Genomic DNA, 22,898 nt, shown 5'->3' with positions numbered 1-22,898 from the left:
TTTCTTTTGTCTGTTCTTGTTTTTTACATAGGCATCGCCACTTATCAAGGCCAAGAGGCCACTCGAGGACAAGGGTTAAAGAGTGGACAGTAGAAATTGGACGATATAGTAATCGTTAGTAAATGGAAATTCTATAAATTTGTTAACTTAAGTGGAACGGCTCATCAAGAACTTGTTTACGTTAGACTTGAAGACAACCATATTGTAGTCAGCTGGAAAGCAGGAAAACGGAAGACAATTCCACAGGCGTGCAGTTCTAAGAAAGAAGCTTTGCTCATGGAATCTACGTTTAGGTTTAGGTACAGATAACGAGTGGGGGGAACTATTGATAGGGTTTTCAGCTAGACGAGTGTTTCTTGTGAAAGTTTGGTGAGGGGGGGACCATAGACTGAAGCTCAGTCGAACACTTTCCATGAAAATAACGATACATCGGAGACAAGCTCGCAACATCTCTTCTGTGAGATAGAGGTTGCAAGGAGGAGAAAAGGACATCTCCTACGAGGCCACGAAGTCTATTTTGAACTCTATCAGGACAAGTCCTTTCTAGCAGCTTCTGGCCAGATGTGGCAACAGTATTCCATCCTTGGACGTACCTGGCTCTTATATAGATAGACAATTGCATCAGCAGGGAGATATCTACTGGATCGGTAGAAGGATCCCACCATTTTTCAAGCGGCCTTGGCAACAGATTTGATATGTGTGCATATGTGAACACAGCTGAGTATGTGTATGAGTATGTGTACGTGTGGGTATTACAATTATGCGTGTTGATGTAGAAAGCTTGAGAAGTTACGGAGATACACACACACACACACACACACACACTTTCTCTGCCTCTTTCCCACTAACACATGCAGGAGGGAGATACCTTTGCTGATCTTGCCCCGCCTCTTGATTCTGATAGCTTCCCTTAATTTCCCCAAAAGTGAAGCATAATAGGCTCCTGTAATTGTGGTACTCTTTGCCAGGAAATCTGTCATCACTACTCCGTCCTGGTCCCAGAAGACCGTGAGCATGACCTTGCCAGCGGAGGGTTGCACCCTTGCGTTCTTTGGAGGTGGTGAGTCCAAGTGCTTCCACTGCATTGACTGGGCTTTGATCTCTGGATCATAGTGATGGACCCAGGTTTCATCCTGTGTAATCGGTCTTTTGAAAAACTTTGTCTCATCTTCTTGGCACATCTCCAAATTAATCCTCGAGCACTATACGCGTTCTCGCTTCTGGAATGGTGTGAGCAACCTGGGAATCCATCTGGCAGACACCTTATGCATATGCAAATGGTCATGAATGATAGTTTCCACAGACCCTGTACTAATCTTGACATCTTGGGCTATTTGGGCGAATAGTAATGCGCCGATCTTCCAAAATGGCAGCCTCAACTTGGTGGACGTATGCTTCATCAATGGCAGAAGGGGGGGGCGACCAGGTCTTGGAGCTGTTTCCACAGACTTCCGGCCATGTTTGAATTCACGATGGCAGCGTTTTACAAGGTCATATGATGGGGCATTATCACCATGAGTTTCTTTCATTTCATCAAAAGTATCCTGTGGTGTGCGTCCTTTCAAATACAAAAACCGGATCACTGCTCGACATTCAACAGGCTCCATTTCACACCTGACTCAGTTCAAACACCTGTAAAACAGAAACCACAATTAGTTCAGAGCTGTAATTTGCCACATAACCCGTAGAGATATGAATCATTGCACATGCAAAATTTCAGCTAGATCAGACAACTGGAAGTGGGTCAGGGGCATTACTTATTGCACGCCCCTCTTAAGTTGAAGGGGTATTATGAAGAGAGATACACATGAACTTCTGCATCTCAGTACAGTTGAGAAAGCAGAATCTCGGAAGGGAGTTCCTATGCATCACTGTGTGTATATATGTACGCACGTTTTTTTTTTTTTTTTTTTTTTTTTTTTTTTTTGCTACAGTCGAAGTTCTCAGAAATCAAGCGGCCCCCTACTTGGGGGCTAACACTTGAACTCTATATAAGAGACATAGATATTTGAATGTTCCATTAACGTTTTTTTATTTCTCAAACATTGAGTTATTAAGGAAATTAAGAACACGCACATACACGCACATACACGCACCCTCTCTCTCACAAACACGCACACACTCTCTTTACCTTCCTCGCTCACACACACACAAACGCACACGCACACATACGCACACACTTACTCTAGCAAACATACACACACAAGCACGCACACACATATACACGCAGTTTTTCTTACACACACATACACAAACCCGCACACACACACGCACACTGTCTTTCTTCCACACACATACACAAACACGCATACTTTCTCCCACACACATACAAACACGCATACTTTCTCCCCCCCCACACACACACAAACACACACACGCACACAAACACACTTTCTCCCACACATACATACACAAACCCGCATCACATTACCTCTCTCTCTCTCTCTCTCTCTCTCTCTCTCTCTCTTTTACACACACACATACATACACAAACACGCACACACACACACAGATACACTCTCTCTCTCTTTCGCACACACACACAAACGCGCACTCTTTCCCACACACACATACACATACTCAAACACGCACACAAACATTCTCTTTCTCTCTCTCTCCCTCTGTCTTTCGATCATACAAACTCACATAGACACAAGCACGAACACACTCTCTCTATCTTTATCACACACACAAACACGCACACAAACACACACACTTTCTCCCAGACACACATATACACACCCGCACCACTCTCTCTCTCTCTCACACACACACACACACACACACACACACACACACACACACACACACACACAAACACGCACTCTATCTGGCACACACACATACTCAAGCACGAACACACACATCCTCTCTCTTTATCTCTCCTCTCTCTCTCTCTCTCTCTCTGTCTTTCTCACACACGCACATACACAAACACGCATACATTCTCCCTATCTTTCTCTCTCTCACACACACACACACACAAACACGCATACACATACACTTTCTCTTACACACTTACCCGCACAAGAATCCACGTAAATCATGATTTTCTAAAGTACTCCATCCACGCACCTGCGTATACGTACGTATGTGTTTAAGCTTTCTATGCAGATGTGATACGAATTAAGAAATTACGAACGCATACGCACGCACGCCAACGCACACGCACGCACAACAAGTCGCGTAATTATTACGCGCGTATGGTTCATCCGACGGGTTCTCTAGGCAATTGTCAGTTTGGTTCCATTTCCTGCGCAGTCCGCACTCTGCCTAGGGAGACACGCCCAAGTCAAACCCCACCCCCGGGCTTTCGCCTACTTACGTCGGAAACCTTTCGGCCAGTGATCACTCGCCACGTCTCGCCTTGGATAAACGCCTGCTCATAAATTTAAGAGAGAGGGGCGTTCTCGTCTCTGGGATCAGTTTGGCTCTATAAATGTCAAGAACCGCAGAGAGCCAGAGAATCAACAGATTCTTTAAGGTTGGGAAGGCTTTGTATATATATATACATAGATAAATATATAGATAGATATATACATATGTATACATATATATATGTGTATGTATATATATAAATTTGAACTGTAAGCTAAACGGAGACGCGGAAAGCAACTGACGAAAAAGAAAAAATTATTATATAATCTGAGACTAACACTATAGCACACACACACACACACACACACACAAAAAAAAAAAAAGAGACGCAATGAAGAAACAGGAGACTTCAAACAGGGGTTCGTCTATATTCTTGGCTCGCCATTCTTTACTTTTCGTTCTGCTGCTAGCGTCCCCAGCGTTTTGCGCCAGCAATGTCCAGGAATCCAACCAAAATCCGTCGAACAGCGAGGCCTCTCCGTCACTCGTCCAAGAAAGCCTTTCACGGCTTCTAGAAACGTCCGTAGACAGCAACTCCCCGGAAGACGCCGAGGGCGACGTCGACTACAACAGCCTTATCAATATGGACGAAAACTACATAAAACGGGCCCCCGGTTGGGGAAAACGCGCACCAGGATGGGGCAAGCGAGCGCCCGGCTGGGGCAAGCGTGCACCAGGCTGGGGCAAACGGGCTCCTGGATGGGGCAAACGGACTTCACCCCAGCTCGACTCCGAAGAGATGGAGAACATGCTGTTCGCGCTGGACAGCATGGACAGCGGCGAGAACTCTGACAGTTTCGATGCCGAGAAACGAGCCCCTGGCTGGGGCAAACGGGCTCCCGGATGGGGCAAACGAGCTCCTGGCTGGGGCAAGCGGACCGTCACGGAAGAAGAACTAGCCAGTTTTTTGTCGTCACTGAACGGTGCGGACGATTCAAATATGTCTAGCGAGATGGACAAACGCGCTCCAGGATGGGGCAAGCGCGCTCCAGGATGGGGCAAGCGTGCACCCGGATGGGGAAAACGAGCACCCGGATGGGGGAAGCGGGCTCCCGGATGGGGGAAGCGAGCACCTGGTTGGGGAAAACGAGACACAGAAAAGCGAGCGCCTGGCTGGGGAAAACGAGACACACAAAGACATAATACTGCAAGTAAGTTTTCATATTTTTTTGTTTTCATAGTAATTTAAACGCATTGTACGTGTTAAAATATCACAGAGCTTAGGTAACATAATAAGTTACGTTGATAGGTACTGATGTAGGCAGTAGGTAATGGAGCTGCAACAAGTTTGCTTTTGTTTTTTTTTGTTTGTTTTTGTTTTTCTCTTTTGTTAGGTATGCATATATATAATTTTTTTGTTTTTTTTTGTTTTTCTCTTTTGTTAGATATACATATATATATATATATATATATATATATATATATATATTTGTTAGAGGTGATATACGAGGTGCCTTCGTTAAGTTTCCAAACGTTTTCATAATGACATTCTATTGATAATACACACATGAGACTCTAGTCCCCTTCGAAGTAATCTCCTCCGGCTGAAATACAACTCCATGGGAGTCCTCTTGTGTGAGCGTGTCAATGGTACTCTCATTTCATCCATTGCCACAGGACGACAGCCTCTAAGGTTTTCTTTGATCTTAGAGAAAATAATCTTTTTTTTTTAATAAATACATAAATAAATATATACGTTTGAAACCAAAAACAACGCATTATTACATAAAGTAGTTGTTTTTACGGTAGTTTTTTAAATCTCGGAACGGTGCGCTAGGTCACGCGGGATTCACGTTAAGATTTCTTGTTCCTTAGAAGCGCCGGTTGAGTTCGAATAAAATAAATCCGTATTATATACGTTTGAAGCCAAAAACAATGCGTATTTATTTTATTTCAAACAAAATAAATGTCTGTTTATTTTGTAATAATTCGTTGCTTTTTGGTTTCGCTTATATATATATATATATATATATATATATATATATATATATATATATATATATATATATATATATATATGCAGTTGTGCGCAAAAGTATTCGACCCCTACCAAAATTGTCTTATTTCTTTGAATGGATACTTCAATAATCTTTAAAACCTTCTTTAACGACTAAGTTCGAATAAACTGCATAGTTTTCAACAAAAAAATAATAAAAAGTAATTAGTGCTTGATAATATAAATAAATTTATTTACAAAAATAAAAATATGGATGTTGCAAAAGTATTCGACCCCTTTTCATTAATACTTGGTTGAAGCTCCTTTGACCTTGATTACGGCAAGTAAACGTTTCCTATAACATCTAACGAAACTTCTACATCTGTCCACTGGAATTTTAAGCCACTCTTCTTGACAGTACTGTTTTAATTCAATCAAATTAGATGGTTTTCTTTTATGTACCGCAATTTTTAAATCATGTCATAAGTGCTCAATCGGATTTAGGTCTGGAGACTGGGAAGGCCATTCTAGAACGTTCACCTTATTATTCTTTAACCATGCCTTAGTGCTCTTTGAAGTGTGTTTAGGATCGTTGTCCTGTTGAAAGGTATACCTCCTTCCATGCCCCAACTGGTTTGCAGACGGTACAAGATTTTCTTTCAGTATGGATTGATATTTTACTGAATCCATTCTTCCATCGATTATGGTTAATCTTCCAGTTCCATTTATACTGAAACAGCCCCACACCATGATTAATCCACCTCCATGCTTAACGGTTGGAACGGTATTCTTCACATTATAAGCAGTATTTTCTTTTTGCCAAACATAGCGTTGCTGGTTGCGTCCAAATAGTTCCACTTTCGTTTCGTCTGACCAAATTATATTATTCCAGTAATCAATAGGCATTTCTAGGAACTTTTTTGCAAAATTTAATCGAGCCTTTTGATGAGCTTTGGAAAGTAAGGGCTTCCTTCTGGCAATACTTCGATTTAATGCCCTACGAATAGTTGACAAGTGTACATTTGAGCCAGCATTCTTCAAATCATTCTGCACGTCCTTTAGGTTAGATTTAGAGTCTATTGAAACTTGTCTAACAATTTTCCTAGCCCCACGTATCGTAATTTTTCTCGGACGACCTGATCTTGGAAGACTTGATACAATCCCTTTTACTTTCCATTTTTTGATAATGGACATAATAGTCGACCGTGGTATAGAAAAACGTTTGGAAATGTTTTCATAACCTTCTCCAGACTGGTAGGCATCGATTACTTTCTTTTTAATGTCTTCAGAGTACTCTTTGTTGTTTGTCATAGTTGCAGATTTGTTGACGTTGAAAAAGAATTATTTTTAACTTGAAACAATTATTCAATCAATCAATATGGCATTGAAGTTCAATTTGAACTGATTTTAGATTCAGTAGAGTCATAAATATTATTTATAGGAAATAAATACAAGGTCAGACTAAAATAATAAACTTAATGACGCTTTTATATAAACTTTAAATTAAAGGGGTCGAATATTTTTGCAACATCCATATTTATATTTTTTGTAAATAAATTGATATATATATATCATTAATCTCGAATTACTTTTCCTCATTTATTGTTGAAAAATATACAATTTATTCATAATTAGCCGTTAAAAGGCGTTATGAAGATTTTTGAAGTATAGATTCAACGAAACAAGAAAATTTAGACAGGGGTCGAATATTTTTGCACACAACTGATATATATATATATATATATATATATATATATATATATATATATATATATATATATGTGTGTGTGTGTGTGTGTGTGTGTGTGTGTGTGTGTGTGTGTGTGTTAAGATTTCTTGTTCCTTAGAAGCGCCGGTTGAGTTTGAATAAATTAAAATCCGTATTATATACGTTTGAAACGAAAAACAACGACTTATTACAAAATAAACAGACATTTATTTTGTTTGAAAATTATGTTGACATCCATAAATATATTTCGAGGCAAAGCCTCAACTTCATTATGTCTTTCGTTTTTTTTTTTTTTTTTTTGTACTCCCGGATATCTTGACATTAAGAGAAACAGACTTACACTCTTCAATCTCCTCCAACTACTTTAACATGGCAGGATATTAATAGTTTATTTATAGTAACTAAGATTAGATTTATGAGTAAGAGTCAGTTAGTAGCAAATATGTTTTGGGTTTGAGATTATTAGTAAATAAGTTTGGACTTGAAAACGATAGTAAATGAGTAGCAAATAAGTTTGGGTTTGAGATTAATAGTAAATAAGTTTGGAGTTGAAAACGATAGTAAGTGAGTAGCAAATATGTTTTGGGTTTGAGATTAATAGTAAATAAGTTTGGAGTTGAAAACGATAGTAAATGAGTCGCAAATATGTTTTGTGGTTTGAGATTAATAGTAAATAACTTTGGAGTTGAAAACGATAGTAAGTGTGTAGCAAATATGTTTTGGGTTTGAGATTAATAGTAAATAAGTTTGGAGTTGAAAACGATAGTAAATGAGTCGCAAATATGTTTTGGGTTTGAGATTAATAGTAAATAAGTTTGGAGTTGAAAACGATAGTAAATGTGTAGCAAATATGTTTTGGGTTTGAGATTAATAGTAAAAAAGTTTGGAGTTGAAAACGATAGTAAATGAGTAGCAAATATGTTTTGGGTTTGAGATTAATAGTAAATAAGTTTGGAGTTGAAAACGATAGTAAATGTGTAGCAAATATGTTTTGGGTTTGAGATTAATAGTAAAAAAGTTTGGAGTTGAAAACGATAGTAAATGTGTAGCAAATATGTTTTGGGTTTGAGATTAATAGTGAATAATAATAGACTCCCTTTTTAACCTTATCTAGGAGAGGCACCAAATGTGACAACGATTGATGAGAAAGATCATTAATTTGGTTCTATTGCTTTAGTCTCACCTTTAATTATGGGCACCAATTCTCCTGGGAATTGAAAAACGGTAAGATTCAGACACGCGTAATTAGGAGTCAAGGATAAACACTGTTGCAGAAAATAAAGCAAAAAACGACAGTGCCTGCCGCCTTCTTTTTTTAATATAAAATTACTGAGACAAAGTGAATGGGCATCGCCGTGCGTACTGGTTGATAAACCTGATGGAACGGTGAGATTCTGCACAGATGGTTGCCCCCACATCTGGTCTTTGCTAGTCATAGCTTGCAGCATCTGCCGGAACAGATAGTATTTATTTGCTCCCCCACCGAGCAAATTAGGCACAAGGCCGATTTTTAAAGTGAGGAGTGAAGGGGAAATGGGGACCAACTCCCTGGGGAGTAGAGGAGCTGGATAGTGACAATTGGTATGAAGGGTTGCCCCTACATTGACCAAGGTCTTATATGTGGGGTTGCCCCCACATATGGTCTTTGCTCGCAGTATCTGCCGGAACAGATGGTATTTATTTGCTCCCCCACCGAGCAAATTAGGCACAAGGCCGATTTTTAATGTGAGGAGTGAAGGGAGGGGGAAGGGAAAAAGGGGACCAGCTCCGGAGAGGTGGGAAATGGGAGCTGGTTAAAGGTCAGGCATGTGGGGTTGCCCCCACATCTGGTCTTTGCTAGTCATAGCTAGTCATAGCTTGCAGTATCTGCCGGAACAGATGGTATTTATTTGCTCCCCCACTGAGCAAATTAGGCACAAGGCCGTTTTCAATGTGAGGTAAAAACCAGCTCCCCTAAAAGTAGGCAAAAAGGGGGCACTCTGGTTACCAAAAATAATAATTGTCCCAGTATAGAGGGTTTCCCCTCCATTGACTGGTACAAATTATCTTAAGTGCAGTATCTGCCGGAACAGATACTACACTTTGATTTTGGCCAAAAGGCCGGGCGGACCGAGACGTTTTATGTGTGAGATTCTGCACAGATTACCGCAAATTAAATGCAGTGACTAAACCAGATGCATACCCTATGCCTCGAATGGATGATTGCATAGAAAAAAAAGGCCGGGCCAAGTGCATCACAAAAGGTGACCTCTTGAAGAGATATTGGGCAGTGCCCCTAACCAAAAAGACAAAGCGAATATCGGCGTTTCTAACCCCAGAGGGAGCATACCAGTATCACGTGATGCCATTCGGAATGAGAAATTCCCAAGTGACATTAGTGAGGCTAATGAATGCGTGCCTTTCTGGGATTGCAAATGTAGATACATATGTCGACGATATAGTCATATACAACGACACATGGCTGGAACACATCGTGCGCTCGTATAATACGCTTAAATATGGTATTTCCATTAATGTAGATAGTATGTATTTATTATAATTACTTGGAATTCTGGAGATGTTTAGTGTAAATGGAGACGCTCTGATATTATTGTAGCTTTTTTGATAAAACTAAGAAGGTATCAAAAACCATATCACATGTTTGTGATTGTCATTATATTAATACGATAGCGCGTGTGTTCTTTTTTTGTGTCACGTTTACATCAGGGTCGTTTAGTTGTTATGTACTTCCATTTTTTTGTAATAAACAATTTTACCAAGAATTCTTCAGAAGTTTTGGTTTTGGTTTCGACTTTAGCTGAAGGAACTCACGTTATATCTGGATATTAATTATCTATATATTACTACGATAGCATGTGTGTGTGTTTTATTTTTACACAGTGATCACCACTTATCAAGGCCCGGAAGCCACTCAGGGATAAGGGTTATTGCAAGTACATTACGTTAGTGAGGAGATTTGATGAAGTGTTTAATTAGGGGGGCGGTTCATTAGGAATTTGTTAGCATTAGACTTGAAGACATCCAAGTTGTAGTCCGGAGGGAAGCAGGCAGGCGGAACAGAGTTCCACAGGCGTGCAGTTCTAAGAAAGAAGCTTTGTTCATGAAATCCGCGTTTTGATTTAGGCACAGATATAGAGTGGGGGAAATTTTTGACAGTGGTTTCAGCTAGACGGGTGTTTTTCGTGAAAGATTGGCGAGGGAGGACCAGGGATTGGAGTTCAGACGAGCACCTGCCATGAAAATAACGATAAAACAAGGATAGGCTCGCAACGTCTCTTCTGTGGGAGAGGGGTTGCAGGGTAGAGAAAAAGGCATCCCCCACTAAACCACGAAGTCTATTTTGTACTCTGTCAAGGCATGATAGGCTGTTTTTGGCAGCTCCTGCCCAGATATGGCAACAGTATTCCATCCTTGGCCGTACTTGGCTTTTATATAGATAGAGAATTGCATCAGTAGTGAGATATCTTCTGGAGCGGTAGAAGGATTCCACCATCTTTCCAGCGACCTTGGCAACAGACTTGATGTACGTGTTCCATTTCAGATCAGGAGTAAAGGTCAAGCCCAGAAGCTTGTCAAAACACGGGGCCTCACCCAGACGAGAGCCATCCATCACAATTGATGCCAGCTGGGGATCAGAGCGTTGATGATGTAAAGATAGGAGTTTGGTTTTGGATGCATTAAAGGTAACTAGCCACATCTTCCCCCACTGAACCACGCGCTCGAGATCAGAGGAGAGAGAATCCGAGAGAACTTCGTCATTTACAGCCTTTGATGTGTTGCCGTAGATGGTCGTGTCATCAGCATAGATGTCAACAAATGATTTAAGTATGTGTTTAGGGAGGTCATTGATGTAGATCAGGAAGAGAGTTGGGCCCAGGATTGACCCCTGAGGGACTCCAGCATTTATTGCAGGCCTCCGATTTTTGTCCATCTACCACTACTCTTATGAGCCTATCGGAGAGAAAAGATTTAATGATTGAGAAAACATTTCCCGTTATACCGTAGCTGGAAATCTTGTGAAGTAGACCCTTATGCCATACTTTGTCAAAGGCCTTTGATATGTCAAGAGCAATTGCCCTAGAAAGGAAGCCTTTGTCAAGAGATTCACTAATCCTGTGGGATATAACCGTCAGCACATCTGCGGTAGATCTTGCAGAGCGGAAACCATATTGTGTGTCACTAAGAAGGTTATTCCTGCTGAGGTGGTTGACTATTTCTCTATTTAATATTGATTCCAGCAACTTACTCATAACACAGAGAAGACTTATTGGTCTGTATTGAGAGGGAGATGACTTATCACCTGAATTCTTAAATACAGGGCAAACTGATGAGGTCTTCCAGGGGGTCGGAATGCACTTCTCCTTAAGTGTTATTTCTGTGTCATGCTTACATCCGGGTCGTTTAATTGTTATGTACTTCAATTTCTTGTAATAAACAATTTCACCATGAATTCTTCATGTTTTGGTTTCGATTATACCTGAAGGAACTCAAGTATATATATATATATATATATATATATATATATATATATATATATATATATATATATATATATAGAATAAAAATTACAATTAAATTTACCAAAATGATCCAAGATGGTAAAACTAAAGTATATTATAAATATTAAAGAATTAATATTTATAAAGTAATTTCAACCATATGTAAAAGCTCGATAAAACCGATTAGGAGATAGAGCTTATAATATCCATTCACGTGAAATCACTTTTCTCTTCACCATATTCCCTCTGCTTCACTTTTTGTTACCAAGTAAGATCTTGCAGTTTCGTCAAATACTTTTGTATGCAAAATCCGATCCCGCATTTTGCTAATTCTGACCCTCTGATGATTTACCCAAAACCACGCACACCTCCAAACACCCGGGCAACACCGGGTACCCCTCGCTAGTCTATTATAAAAGCGAAAATGTATGTATGTATGTATGTGTGTTCGCTTTTTCTGTATGTCTACAAAAGGCTTTTTTTTAGAGAAGCGGTTGGTCGCTTCACAACTTTTAAAAACTTTTCATATCACATATAAATCGTAATATCTCACAGTTAACTCGCCTGTCTATTTAATTTGCTCGGTTTCGGGAAGATAAATATTCAATATTTGTCGCTCGCCGCATGTGGGTTAGTCTTTTTCCTATAACATCTTGGGGGGGGGGAGCGTTCAGCAGTAATCATTAACTCATTAAAACGATAAATTAAACTAATTAAATGAATTCAAACGTGTTTCCGTAAGCATGTCGCGGTTCGGGTTCGATCCTCATACTTATTTTTTTACCCCCCCCTCACACACCTCCAAACACCCGGGATACACCGGGTACCCCTCGCTAGTATAATATAAAGTCCAGTGAGCAGAATACATAAAAGTGCGTAACTTATAAATATTATTATAATGTTAAGATCTCGTGCAGTCTCCGTTTCTTTATTAAATAAATCGGTCTTCATAAATTTTTTTTTTAATTTTTTTTTTTTTACACAGTGATCACCACTTATCAAGGCCTGGAAGCCACTCAGGGATAAGGGTTATTGCAATACATTACGTAAGTGTGGAGATTTGATGAAGTGTTTACTTAAGGGAGCGGTTCATTAGGAATTTGTTAACATTGGACTTGAAGACATCCAAGTTGTAGTCCGGAAGGAAGCAGGCAGACGGAACAGAGTTCCACAGGCGTGCAGTTCTAAGAAAGAAGCTTTGTTCATGGAATCCGCGTTTTGATTTAGGCACAGATATAGAGTGGGGGAAATTTTTCACAGTGGATTCAGCTAGACGGGTGTTTTTCGTGAAAGATTGGCGAGGGGGGACCAGGGATTGTATTAAAGTACTTGTAAAACAGGCAGAGACATGCAACATTTTGTCTATGGGATAGAGGCTGAAGCTTAGATGCCAGTTCAGACGAGCACCTTCCATGGAAATAACGATATAACAAGGATAGGCTCGCAACGTCTCTTCTGTGGGAGAGGGGTTGCAGGGTAGAGAAAAGGGCATCCCCCACTAAACCACGAAGTCTATTTTGTACTCTGTCAAGGCATGATAGGCTGTTTTTGGCAGCTCCTGCCCAGATATGGCAGCAGTATTCCATCCTTGGACGTACTTGGCTTTTATATAGATAGAGAATTGCATCCGTAGTGAGATACAACATTAAATATCATTGCTAGTAGTTTTTTTTTCTTTGAAAAAAACTTTCTTTCGGTTTATTGAAACAGTGTTTTTTTAATTTTTTTATCCTGTGTTTTTTTTTCTGGCTTTTGACTTTGATGGCTAGCACCTTGTGAATATTCGATACAAGAAATAAGAAGTTTGTGCATTAAAACAAATGCCTGAAGTGTTTGAAAAAACACTCTAAACAGTAAGAGTGCGGGGAGGGGGAAGAAGGAGGACAAGTAGAAAGGGGAGGCAGTCACGCGGATAGAGTGAAAAACGGACACTTTAAGAAACATACACTCACACATTATATATATATATACATATATATATATATATATATATATATATATATATATATATATATAAAGCTGAATGTGTGTGTGTGTGTGTGTGTGTGTGTGTGTGTGTGTGGTCACGAATAGGCTCCTATATGGTTGCCTATTTTAAAAAACTGATTACATATAATGATAGAAGATGTATCGAGGCACAGGAATGGATACAAGCAGAGAGGGGGAGGTATTCACGCGGATAGAGTGAAAAACGGACACTTGAAGAAGGGGAGAAAGAAAGAAAACGGAAAGAAAGAAGTAACAGTAGTTTGAAACATACAACCACACACACATTATCTATATATATATAAAAGCGAAAATGGATGTATGTTTGTGTGTATGTATGTATGTTTGTGTGTCTGCTAAAAACTTTCGACAGACACAACAAAAATTCACAAACTTGGTCTCATATGAACGGCCTCCCTTCCGGACGACAAATATCGAAAAATTGGCCCAAAGTGACCATCAGAAATGCGTCAACTGATCGATTTTCTGCAGGGGGGGGGCAAAAAGTTACATTTTAATGTTAAACATTACATATTTTTAAATCGATTTATAACTGCCCCAAAAAATACGGCCGCCAACTCTTCTACGTAAAGTATACACGCGGCCGTTTATTTTGGGTCAACTTGTATTTAAAACCCGCTGAGTCATGTCACGTGATCTTGACGTCAGCAAGCTCTAATGGCGGTCTGAATTTACAATTTAAAAATGTTGTTATCGGTAAAAAAAAATTAATTAAAGCTAAACTATGAACTTCTACGCTGTGGCAACGTTACCAAAGTTATTACCACATTCAAAATAGTTACATACGATAATTAAACGAAAAATAACAAGCCAAACATGTGAAGTAAAAAAAAAAATATGCTTACAAAAAATATTAACGATCGAAGTTTTTTTTAAATAAAAACAGCCAGACGCCATTTTCCAGTCTTTAGAGTAAGGAAGACGAAGAGAGAGAGAGAGAGAGAGAGAGAGAGAGAGAGATGTCTAGACAGAAAACGAGAAAAACGTTAACTTTTCACCCCGAAATCGACAATTTTCGACACGGGGGAGGGTCAACAACGCATGCGTCAGATGACGTCATGACATCGTGACCTGATTTACTTTAAATAGTTGATAAACCAAACAAACTTTATATACGTCGCTTTGCAGGTAGTTAAGGCCTTGGTTCATTATCTAAACGTTTTGGGTTCGAATCGTGGCGTGAGATTTGTTTTTTCGATTTTTTAATTTAAATATTGAACCCTGTATTATTTAAGCCATTTTTCACGTAACGTTCATTTTCCTGTTGTTTTTTTTCGATTTTTTAATTTAAATATTGAACCCTGTATTATTTAAGCCATTTTCACGTAACGTTCGTTTTCCTGTTTTTTTTTTCGATTTTTTAAATTTAAATATTGAACCCTGTATTATTTAAGCCATTTTTCACGTAACGTTCGTTTTCCTGTTTTTTTTTTTTCGATTTTTTAAATTTAAATATTGAACCCTGTATTATTTAAGCCATTTTTCACGTAACGTTCGTTTTCCTGTTTTTTTTTTCGATTTTTTAAATTTAAATATTGAACCCTGTATTATTTAAGCCATTTTTCACGTAACGTTCGTTTTCCTGTTTTTTTTTTTCGATTTTTTAAATTTAAATATTGAACCCTGTATTATTTAAGCCATTTTTCACGTAACGTTCGTTTTCCTGTTTTTTTTTTTTCGATTTTTTAAATTTAAATATTGAACCCTGTATTATTTAAGCCATTTTTCACGTAACGTTCGTTCGTTTTTCTGTTTTAATCGTTTTTTTTTTGTGCTTTACCCCCCCCCCCGTTTAATTAAAACGTTGTTTTCTTTTCTTACTTCGCTTACATAGTCATCGACGACTTTCAAATATCTTTCATTTCTGGCTGGCCGATTTTATTTTCAAACTTCGCCTCAGGGGTTCGGCTTCGATCCTACCCCCCGGTTTCTTTTTTATTTAACACCACACACCCCTACAAATACCCGCGCAACGCTGGGTACCCCTCGCTAGTATATATATATATATATAAACGCGAAAATGTGTGCATGTATGTGCATCTATGTATGTATGTTTGTATGTGTGTTTGTATGTCTGCTAAAAACTTCCGACAGACACGACGAAAATTCACAAATTTGGTATCATATTTAAGCCCCGTCCTTTGCCCGAGAAATATCGAAAAATTGGCCAAAAACGTTCATTTTTTTATCCCGAAATCGACAATTTTCGACAGTGGGGAGTGAACAAAAACGGACCCCTCGTGACGACGACCGGTTCTACGCATGCGTCAGATAACGTCATGACCCGAATAACTTTAAATAGTTGAAGAACTGACTAAATTTCATGTACGTCGCATTAGCTCAGTTGGTTAGTTATTTAATCATTTTGGATTCGAATCGTGGTGTGAAATGTCTTTTTTATTTTTTAAATTTAAATATTGAACCAGTGTTATTTAAGCCATTTTTCACGTAACGTTCGTTTTTTTGTTTTTTTTTACTTCGCTTATTGCCCCCCCCCCTCGACCACACACCCAAAAACACCCGGGTTCCCACCGATTTTTTAAATTTTAATATCGAAACAGGTTTATTTAAGCCATTTTTCACATGTTTTTTTTTTGTTTTTTTTTATTTGTACATTTAACATCGTTTGTTTGCTTTACGTTAGATTTTTTTGTGTGTTTTTTTCGATGTTTTGATTACCCCCCATCCCCGCTTAAGTTTTAACGTTCGTTTTTGTTTTCTTTTTTTTACTTCGCTTATAACAAATAAACCTGGTTAATGACCTCATTTGCTGAATAGCTATTGCTTACGTCGTCGTCGTCGTAACGCTCTATGACTTCCGTGCGAGCACCTGTCAATTTGGTTCAAATTTAATGAGTGCGCACATATAATCGCCCAATTCTTATTAAAATCATAAATTTGCTACATTGGCTGGGCTGTTTATTTCATTATAAACACACCAATCAAATAACTAAAACTTCATTTTTCATAATTCTTGGATGTGTTACTAATTTCGACAATAATTTTTCAAGAGTTAATCCACATTATCGCCACCTCCTATTACTAAAATAATAACTTTCAGACAGTGTATGGCTGTTTTTTTTTCATTACAAACACACCTATCAATTTACTCACATTTTACCATTTTTCATAATTCTTGGATATGTTACTAATTTCGAGAATTATTTTTAACAAAGTAACCCAAATAATCGCCCCCCTCATTAACCGACATGATCCCGTTCCTCTTACAAAAATAACAACTTTGATACATCTTCTAGCCTGTCTATTTCATTACGCACACACCAATCAAATAACTCACATTTAATCGTTTTCCATTATTCTATGATATGTTACTTATTTCGACAATCATTGTTTAAGATTTAACCCACATAATCGACCCCCTCTTACTAAAATAAAAACTTTCAGACAATATCTGGGCTGTTTATTTCATTATATAAACACACCAATCAAATAACTCATATTTTATCGTTTATCAATGATTGTATATTAATCTAATGGAATTCGACGATGAAGCTGCATCCAAGGGAGGTAACTTGCATATTGTAACATATATACTGCGCAAGCACCTTCTAAATTTTTCACATCGGACCTATAATGCACAATCACCTTCTAAATTTTTCAAATTGGACCTATACTGGACAAGCACCTTCTAATTTTTTCAAATTAGACCTAAACTGCACAAGCACCATTTAAATTTTTCAAATCGGACATTTACTGCACAAACACCTTAAAAAATGTCAAATGGGACCTATACTGCACAAGAACCTTCAAAATTGTCAAATCGGCCTATAATCTGCAAGCACCTTCAAAATTGTCAAATCGGACCTATAATGCACAAGCACCATCAACATTTTTCAAATCTGACCTATACTGCACAAGCATCTTCAAAATTGTCGAATCGGACTTATACTTCACCTATATCATGCAATCCCAGGCGACACTTGGTATTCTGCTAGTACACATCCACCTATGTCATACAATCCCGGGCAACGCCGGTTGTTCTACTAGTGCATATACACCTACTTTATCCAAACCTAGGCTATGCCGGGTATTTTGCTAGTATAGATATGAAGCTACACTCAAGGGAGGTCACTTGCATATTAAAGCAATGATTGTATATTAATATAATGGAATTCGACAATGAAGCTTCATCCAAGGGAGGTCACTTGCATATTATAACAATGATTGTATATTAATCTAATGGAATCTGATAATGAAGCTACATCCAAGGGAGGTCACTTGCATATTGTAACATATATACTGCGCAAGCACCTTCTAAATTTTTCAAATCGGACCTATAATGAACAATCACCTTCTAAATTTTTCAAATTGGACCTATACTGCACAAGCACCTTCTAAATTTTTCAAATTGGACCTATACTGCACAAGCACCTTCAAAATTGTCAAATGGGACCTATACTGCACAAGCACCTTCAAAATTGTCAAATCGGCCTATAATCCACAAGCACCTTAAAAATTGTCAAATCGGACCTATAATGCACAAGCACCATCAACATTTTTCAAATCTGACCTATACTGCACAAGCACCTTCAAAATTGTCGAATCGGACGTATACTTCACCTATATCATACAATCCCAGGCGACACTTGGTATTCTGCTAGCACACATCCACCTATGTCATACAATCCCGGGCAACGCCGGTTGTTCTGCTAATGCATATACACCTACTTTATCCAAACCTAGGCTATGCCGGGTATTTTGCTAGTATAGATATGAAGCTACACTCAAGGGAGGTCACTTGCATATTAAAGCAATGATTGTATATTAATATAATGGAATTCGACAATGAAGCTACATCCAAGGGAGGTCACTTGCATATTATAACAATGATTGTATATTAATCTAATAGAATCTGATAATGAAGTTACATCCATATATACTGCGCAAGCACCTTCTAAATTTTTCAAATCGGACCTATAATTCACAATCACCTTCTAAATTTTTCAAATCGGACCTATACTGCACAAGCACCTTCTAGATTTTTCAAATTGGACCTATACTGCACAAGCACCTTCAAAATTGTCAAATGGGAAATTGAATACACGCTGAGATGCCTCTCATTCAGAAATCACTGGCGACCATGTTTGAACAGGCGGCTTATGAAAGGGGCCATACCTCAGTTTGTTCACGTATGCTGAAAACGAATATCGCAAGGAAAATTAGCAGAGACAGATAGTTTTGGAGCTAATTTTATTAATACGTGTATTTTGAAATGTAAATCACTGGCGACCATGTTTGAACATTTTTAATATGCGGCTTATGAAAGGGGCCATACCTCAGTTTGTTCAGGTATGCTGAAAACGAATATTGCAAGGAAAATTAGCAGAGACAAATAGTTTTGGAGCTAGTTTTATTTTAAAAGCAATATGGCGGCCTCGATTGAATTTTGTTTCTGGTTTTATTTCAGCCTTTGGATCTAATAATGTGTTCTATATAAAAAATAAATAGTTTTTGTGAATGTTTGTCTGCCAAAAATTTTACGCCGCTAAACTACACATTTATTTGGACTCTTTGATATATAATTCTGTTTTATTTATTTATTGTTTTCTTTTTGTATTTTTAGGTACAAAATAAGATGACCAGACTTCATAAGAAAAAACCTCGGAGCGGAACGACTATGACCAAACATCAGATATTTTTTCAAATCTAACGAAATAAACTTTCTAAAGACTTCTTTTTAATAGCACGTCGAGGGAAATGAAGAAAAAATGGCTAAAAATAGCCAAAATTGGCGAAAGAGAAGTAGCTAAAAATAGCTAATAAAACCGGCTTTTTTTTTTCTAAAGAAAAAAAATAAATGAGCCCAGATTTACACGAATTCAGAAAAATTATATTTTTAATCCACTAAAAGAAAAAGATTAATTAAAAATCCATCCATTTCTCTTGGCAAAAAAAAAAAAAAAAAATACTGAAAACCTTATCAGGTTTGTATCGGTGCGTGTATGTGCAAATTTGCGTGCAATTTTTTTTTTTTTTCGTATGTTTGTTTGTGTGCGGAAATTAGAAATAAAAAAATAATAATTAAAAAAAAGTATGTCTCTGACAAAAAAAAAAAAAAATTGGTTCTCCTGTATCAGATGTCTCCCTGATTCTGCTTATGCCTCTTCCGATTCACATGCCTCTATTCCGGATTTGTGGCAGCGGGCCGACATAGGTGTCTTTTTTTTTTTTTTTCTATCAAAGCGACCATAAACAATTTCTTTTTTAATATTTAATATATTTCGAACTGTTTTTTTTTAATTATTGCATAATAAAGAACAATTGAATTAAAACAAAAATAAATTTTTATTTCGAATTGTTTTATCAAGTCAAAATGCTATTTGAAAAAGTTGTCAAAAAACAAATATATAATAAATAAATGTTATCAAAAGAAAGATAAGTTACTTTTCTACCTAACTGGATAATTTTTTAGCGTTTTTATTTACTGTAACATGTTTATTCAGCTCGAAAAACATGCAGTGCTTACAGATGTATTGGAAAATTAAAAATGGCGCTCGACTTTCTTGAGTAAGTTTGGGAAAATGAGTTTTAAAAAAATATATAAAAGAAACTCGCTCAATATATGTTACCGTGACATAGGCTGGGTTTTTAACAGTATTTTATATAGTTTCTTATATTTAACTCATTTTCCCAAACTTACCTTGTTCAAGAGAGAGTCGGACGGCATTTTAAATTTTCCAATAAATCAGTAACCATTGTATTTTTTTCGAGCTGAATAAACATGTTACATTAAATAAAAAACACTAAAAAATTATCCAGTTAGGTAGAAAAGTAACTTATCTTGCCTTTGGTAACATTTATTTGTTATATATTTTTTTTCGGGGGGGGGGGGGTGACAACTTTTTCCAATTTATGTGTATAGTAAGACAAACCACGTTTTTTATTTGAATAAAATGTTTAAAAATCTTTTCTAAATTTTAAAAGTTTTTTTTTATAGTAATAAAGTAAAAATATATATATAGTGTCTGCAAAAAGAATATATATATATATATATATATATATATATATATATATATATATATATATATATATATATATAAAGGGGGTTAGAACAATCTATATGTAGGTTACACACTTTTTGACGACACTTACGCTTGAATAAAATTTAAATGAGAAATTTGAACACTTTCAAGTGTCAGCACCAGAACAGCACATACATTTCTCCTTTCTTCTATTCCGAGGCATTACCTCCATCATGACACCAAAATTATTTGATTACATAATTCGAAATAATAAATATTTTTTTTTTTAATCCAATTATTTTTATTCTGCGATCGTTTTAGTACATATATATAAAAAAAAAAAGTCCACATAGGTCGGCCTGCTGCTTACGAATTCGGATTAGGAGCGCAAAAATAACACAGGCAACAGTAGAATCAGGGAGCCATCTGCTACAGGAGAACCAAAAGCTCATTGTAAAAAATTTAATTTTCAAAAAAAAAAAATTTAAAAAAAATTAAAAATACAAACTAGCAAATAAATATAAAATTGACGGCTCGTTAAGAGCAGTCGATTCGAAAAATCGAAATTTTTTGCACGGACGAAAACAATGCTGAAACGAAATCACACTTTAATTGGAGACTTTTTAAAAATAGAAAAGTTTATAAAAAATATATGTGTATATATAAATAAATATATATATATATATATACGTTTTTCCGCGGTCCCATACACTCTCATAAATATATATATATATATATGCGGGGGGTGTAAATACACATAAAAAAAAGACAGATGAAAACAAAAATTTTTTTTTTTTTACTTTTAATGGTTATCCTATTTCATGCATTCGCATAATAAAATAATATTTCATTCATTTGTTTTTCTTTTTTCTTTGTTAATTTTTTAATTTCTATTGTTTTTTTTGTGTTTGCTGAGAGAGAGAGAGAGAGAGAGAGAGAGAGACAGACAGACAGACAGACAGAGAGAGAGACAGACAGATTAACTTTATTACAACTATTGAAAATTTTGAAAAAACAAATGGTTTTCTCAAAATTTATATATATATTTAATCTTAAAAACTGTTTTTTTACCCATGGGTTTAACCTGTATCTATTTATCCAATAACAACTATATATATATATATATATATATATATATATATATATATATATATATATATATATATATATATATATATATATACATGTGTGTATATATATGTATTCATACATATATGTATCCATATATATATATATATGTATTAATATATTATATATATATATATATATATATGTGTATTAATATATATATATATATTATATATATATATATATATATATGTATTAATATATATATATATTTTATATATATGTATTAATATATATATTATCTATATATCTATAAAAGTGAACGTGTCTGTCTGTCTGTGTGTCTGTCTGTCTGTGTACATTTCCCTACGCAATAACTCTGTCAATTTTTAGTCTATAGACTCGAAATTTGAAATACCGGGTACTGAGATTTGGGAAAATCGATGTGACGGGTGTCAGCCAGAAATTTGGCTGTTAAGGGGTGAAATTTCAACGATTTGACCTTTAAGAACTCTACCAAACTCCTCCGACAATTTTGGGTCTAGACACTTGAAATTTTAGATATAGGTTCCTTGAACCTGGATCTAACTTAATAAAGTGATTTGAGCCCGAAACTATAAATTTTAAGGGGTCATAATAGGGGTCAAAGTTTTAAAAAATTAACCATTTTTTTTTGTTTTTTTGCTTTTTTTGCACAGCATACACCTCCAAACACCCGAGCAACGCCGGGCACCCCTGCTAGTATATATATATATATATATATATATATAATATATATATATGTATTAATATATATATAATATATATATGTATTAATATATATATGTATTGATATATATATATATGTATTAATATATATATATATGTATCAATATATATATATATATGTATTAATATATATATATGTATTAATATATATATATGTATTAATATATATATATAAATATATATATATTAATATATATATGAATATATATATATATTAATATATATATATGAATATATATATATGAATATATATATATTAATATATATATATATATATATATATATATATATATATGAATATATATATATATATATACTAGCGGGGGTACCCGGCGTTGCCCGAGTGTTTGTTTCCGGGACGGGGGGGGGGAGTTTTAAAAATGTTATGGTAGGTTTTAAATAACTTCACATGAAAGAACTACGAAGCCAAACCGGTGTTCTTTTCTCAACTGTTCCTTGTGAACGATCCCCAAACGGTGTTAAGTGGTGGCAGGGGGGGGGATTTATTAGAGAGAAAATATTTTACCACT

At 36.3% G+C, this 22,898-nt stretch overlaps 1 protein-coding gene across 1 annotated transcript; it reads left to right on the top strand.

The window, feature by feature from the left end:
- Nucleotides 1-3,350: 3,350 nt before the first annotated feature.
- LOC145270564 (uncharacterized) lies at nucleotides 3,351-19,601 on the top strand. Its single transcript, XM_080126194.1, has 2 exons — nucleotides 3,351-4,529; nucleotides 19,134-19,601. Exons 1-2 carry the CDS (start codon nucleotides 3,710-3,712, stop codon nucleotides 19,142-19,144), a joined length of 831 nt encoding a protein of 276 aa, XP_079982320.1. The 5' UTR covers nucleotides 3,351-3,709; the 3' UTR covers nucleotides 19,145-19,601.
- The last annotated feature ends 3,297 nt before the right edge of the window (nucleotides 19,602-22,898 follow it).

The sequence above is a fragment of the Euprymna scolopes genome, chromosome 46 (assembly GCF_053919585.1).
Source record: "Euprymna scolopes isolate OS-2025 chromosome 46, ASM5391958v1, whole genome shotgun sequence".
Classification (NCBI taxonomy): domain Eukaryota; kingdom Metazoa; phylum Mollusca; class Cephalopoda; order Sepiida; family Sepiolidae; genus Euprymna; species Euprymna scolopes.
The sequence above is the reverse complement of the archived record's forward strand: the minus strand, read 5'-3'. Positions and strand labels throughout refer to the sequence as shown.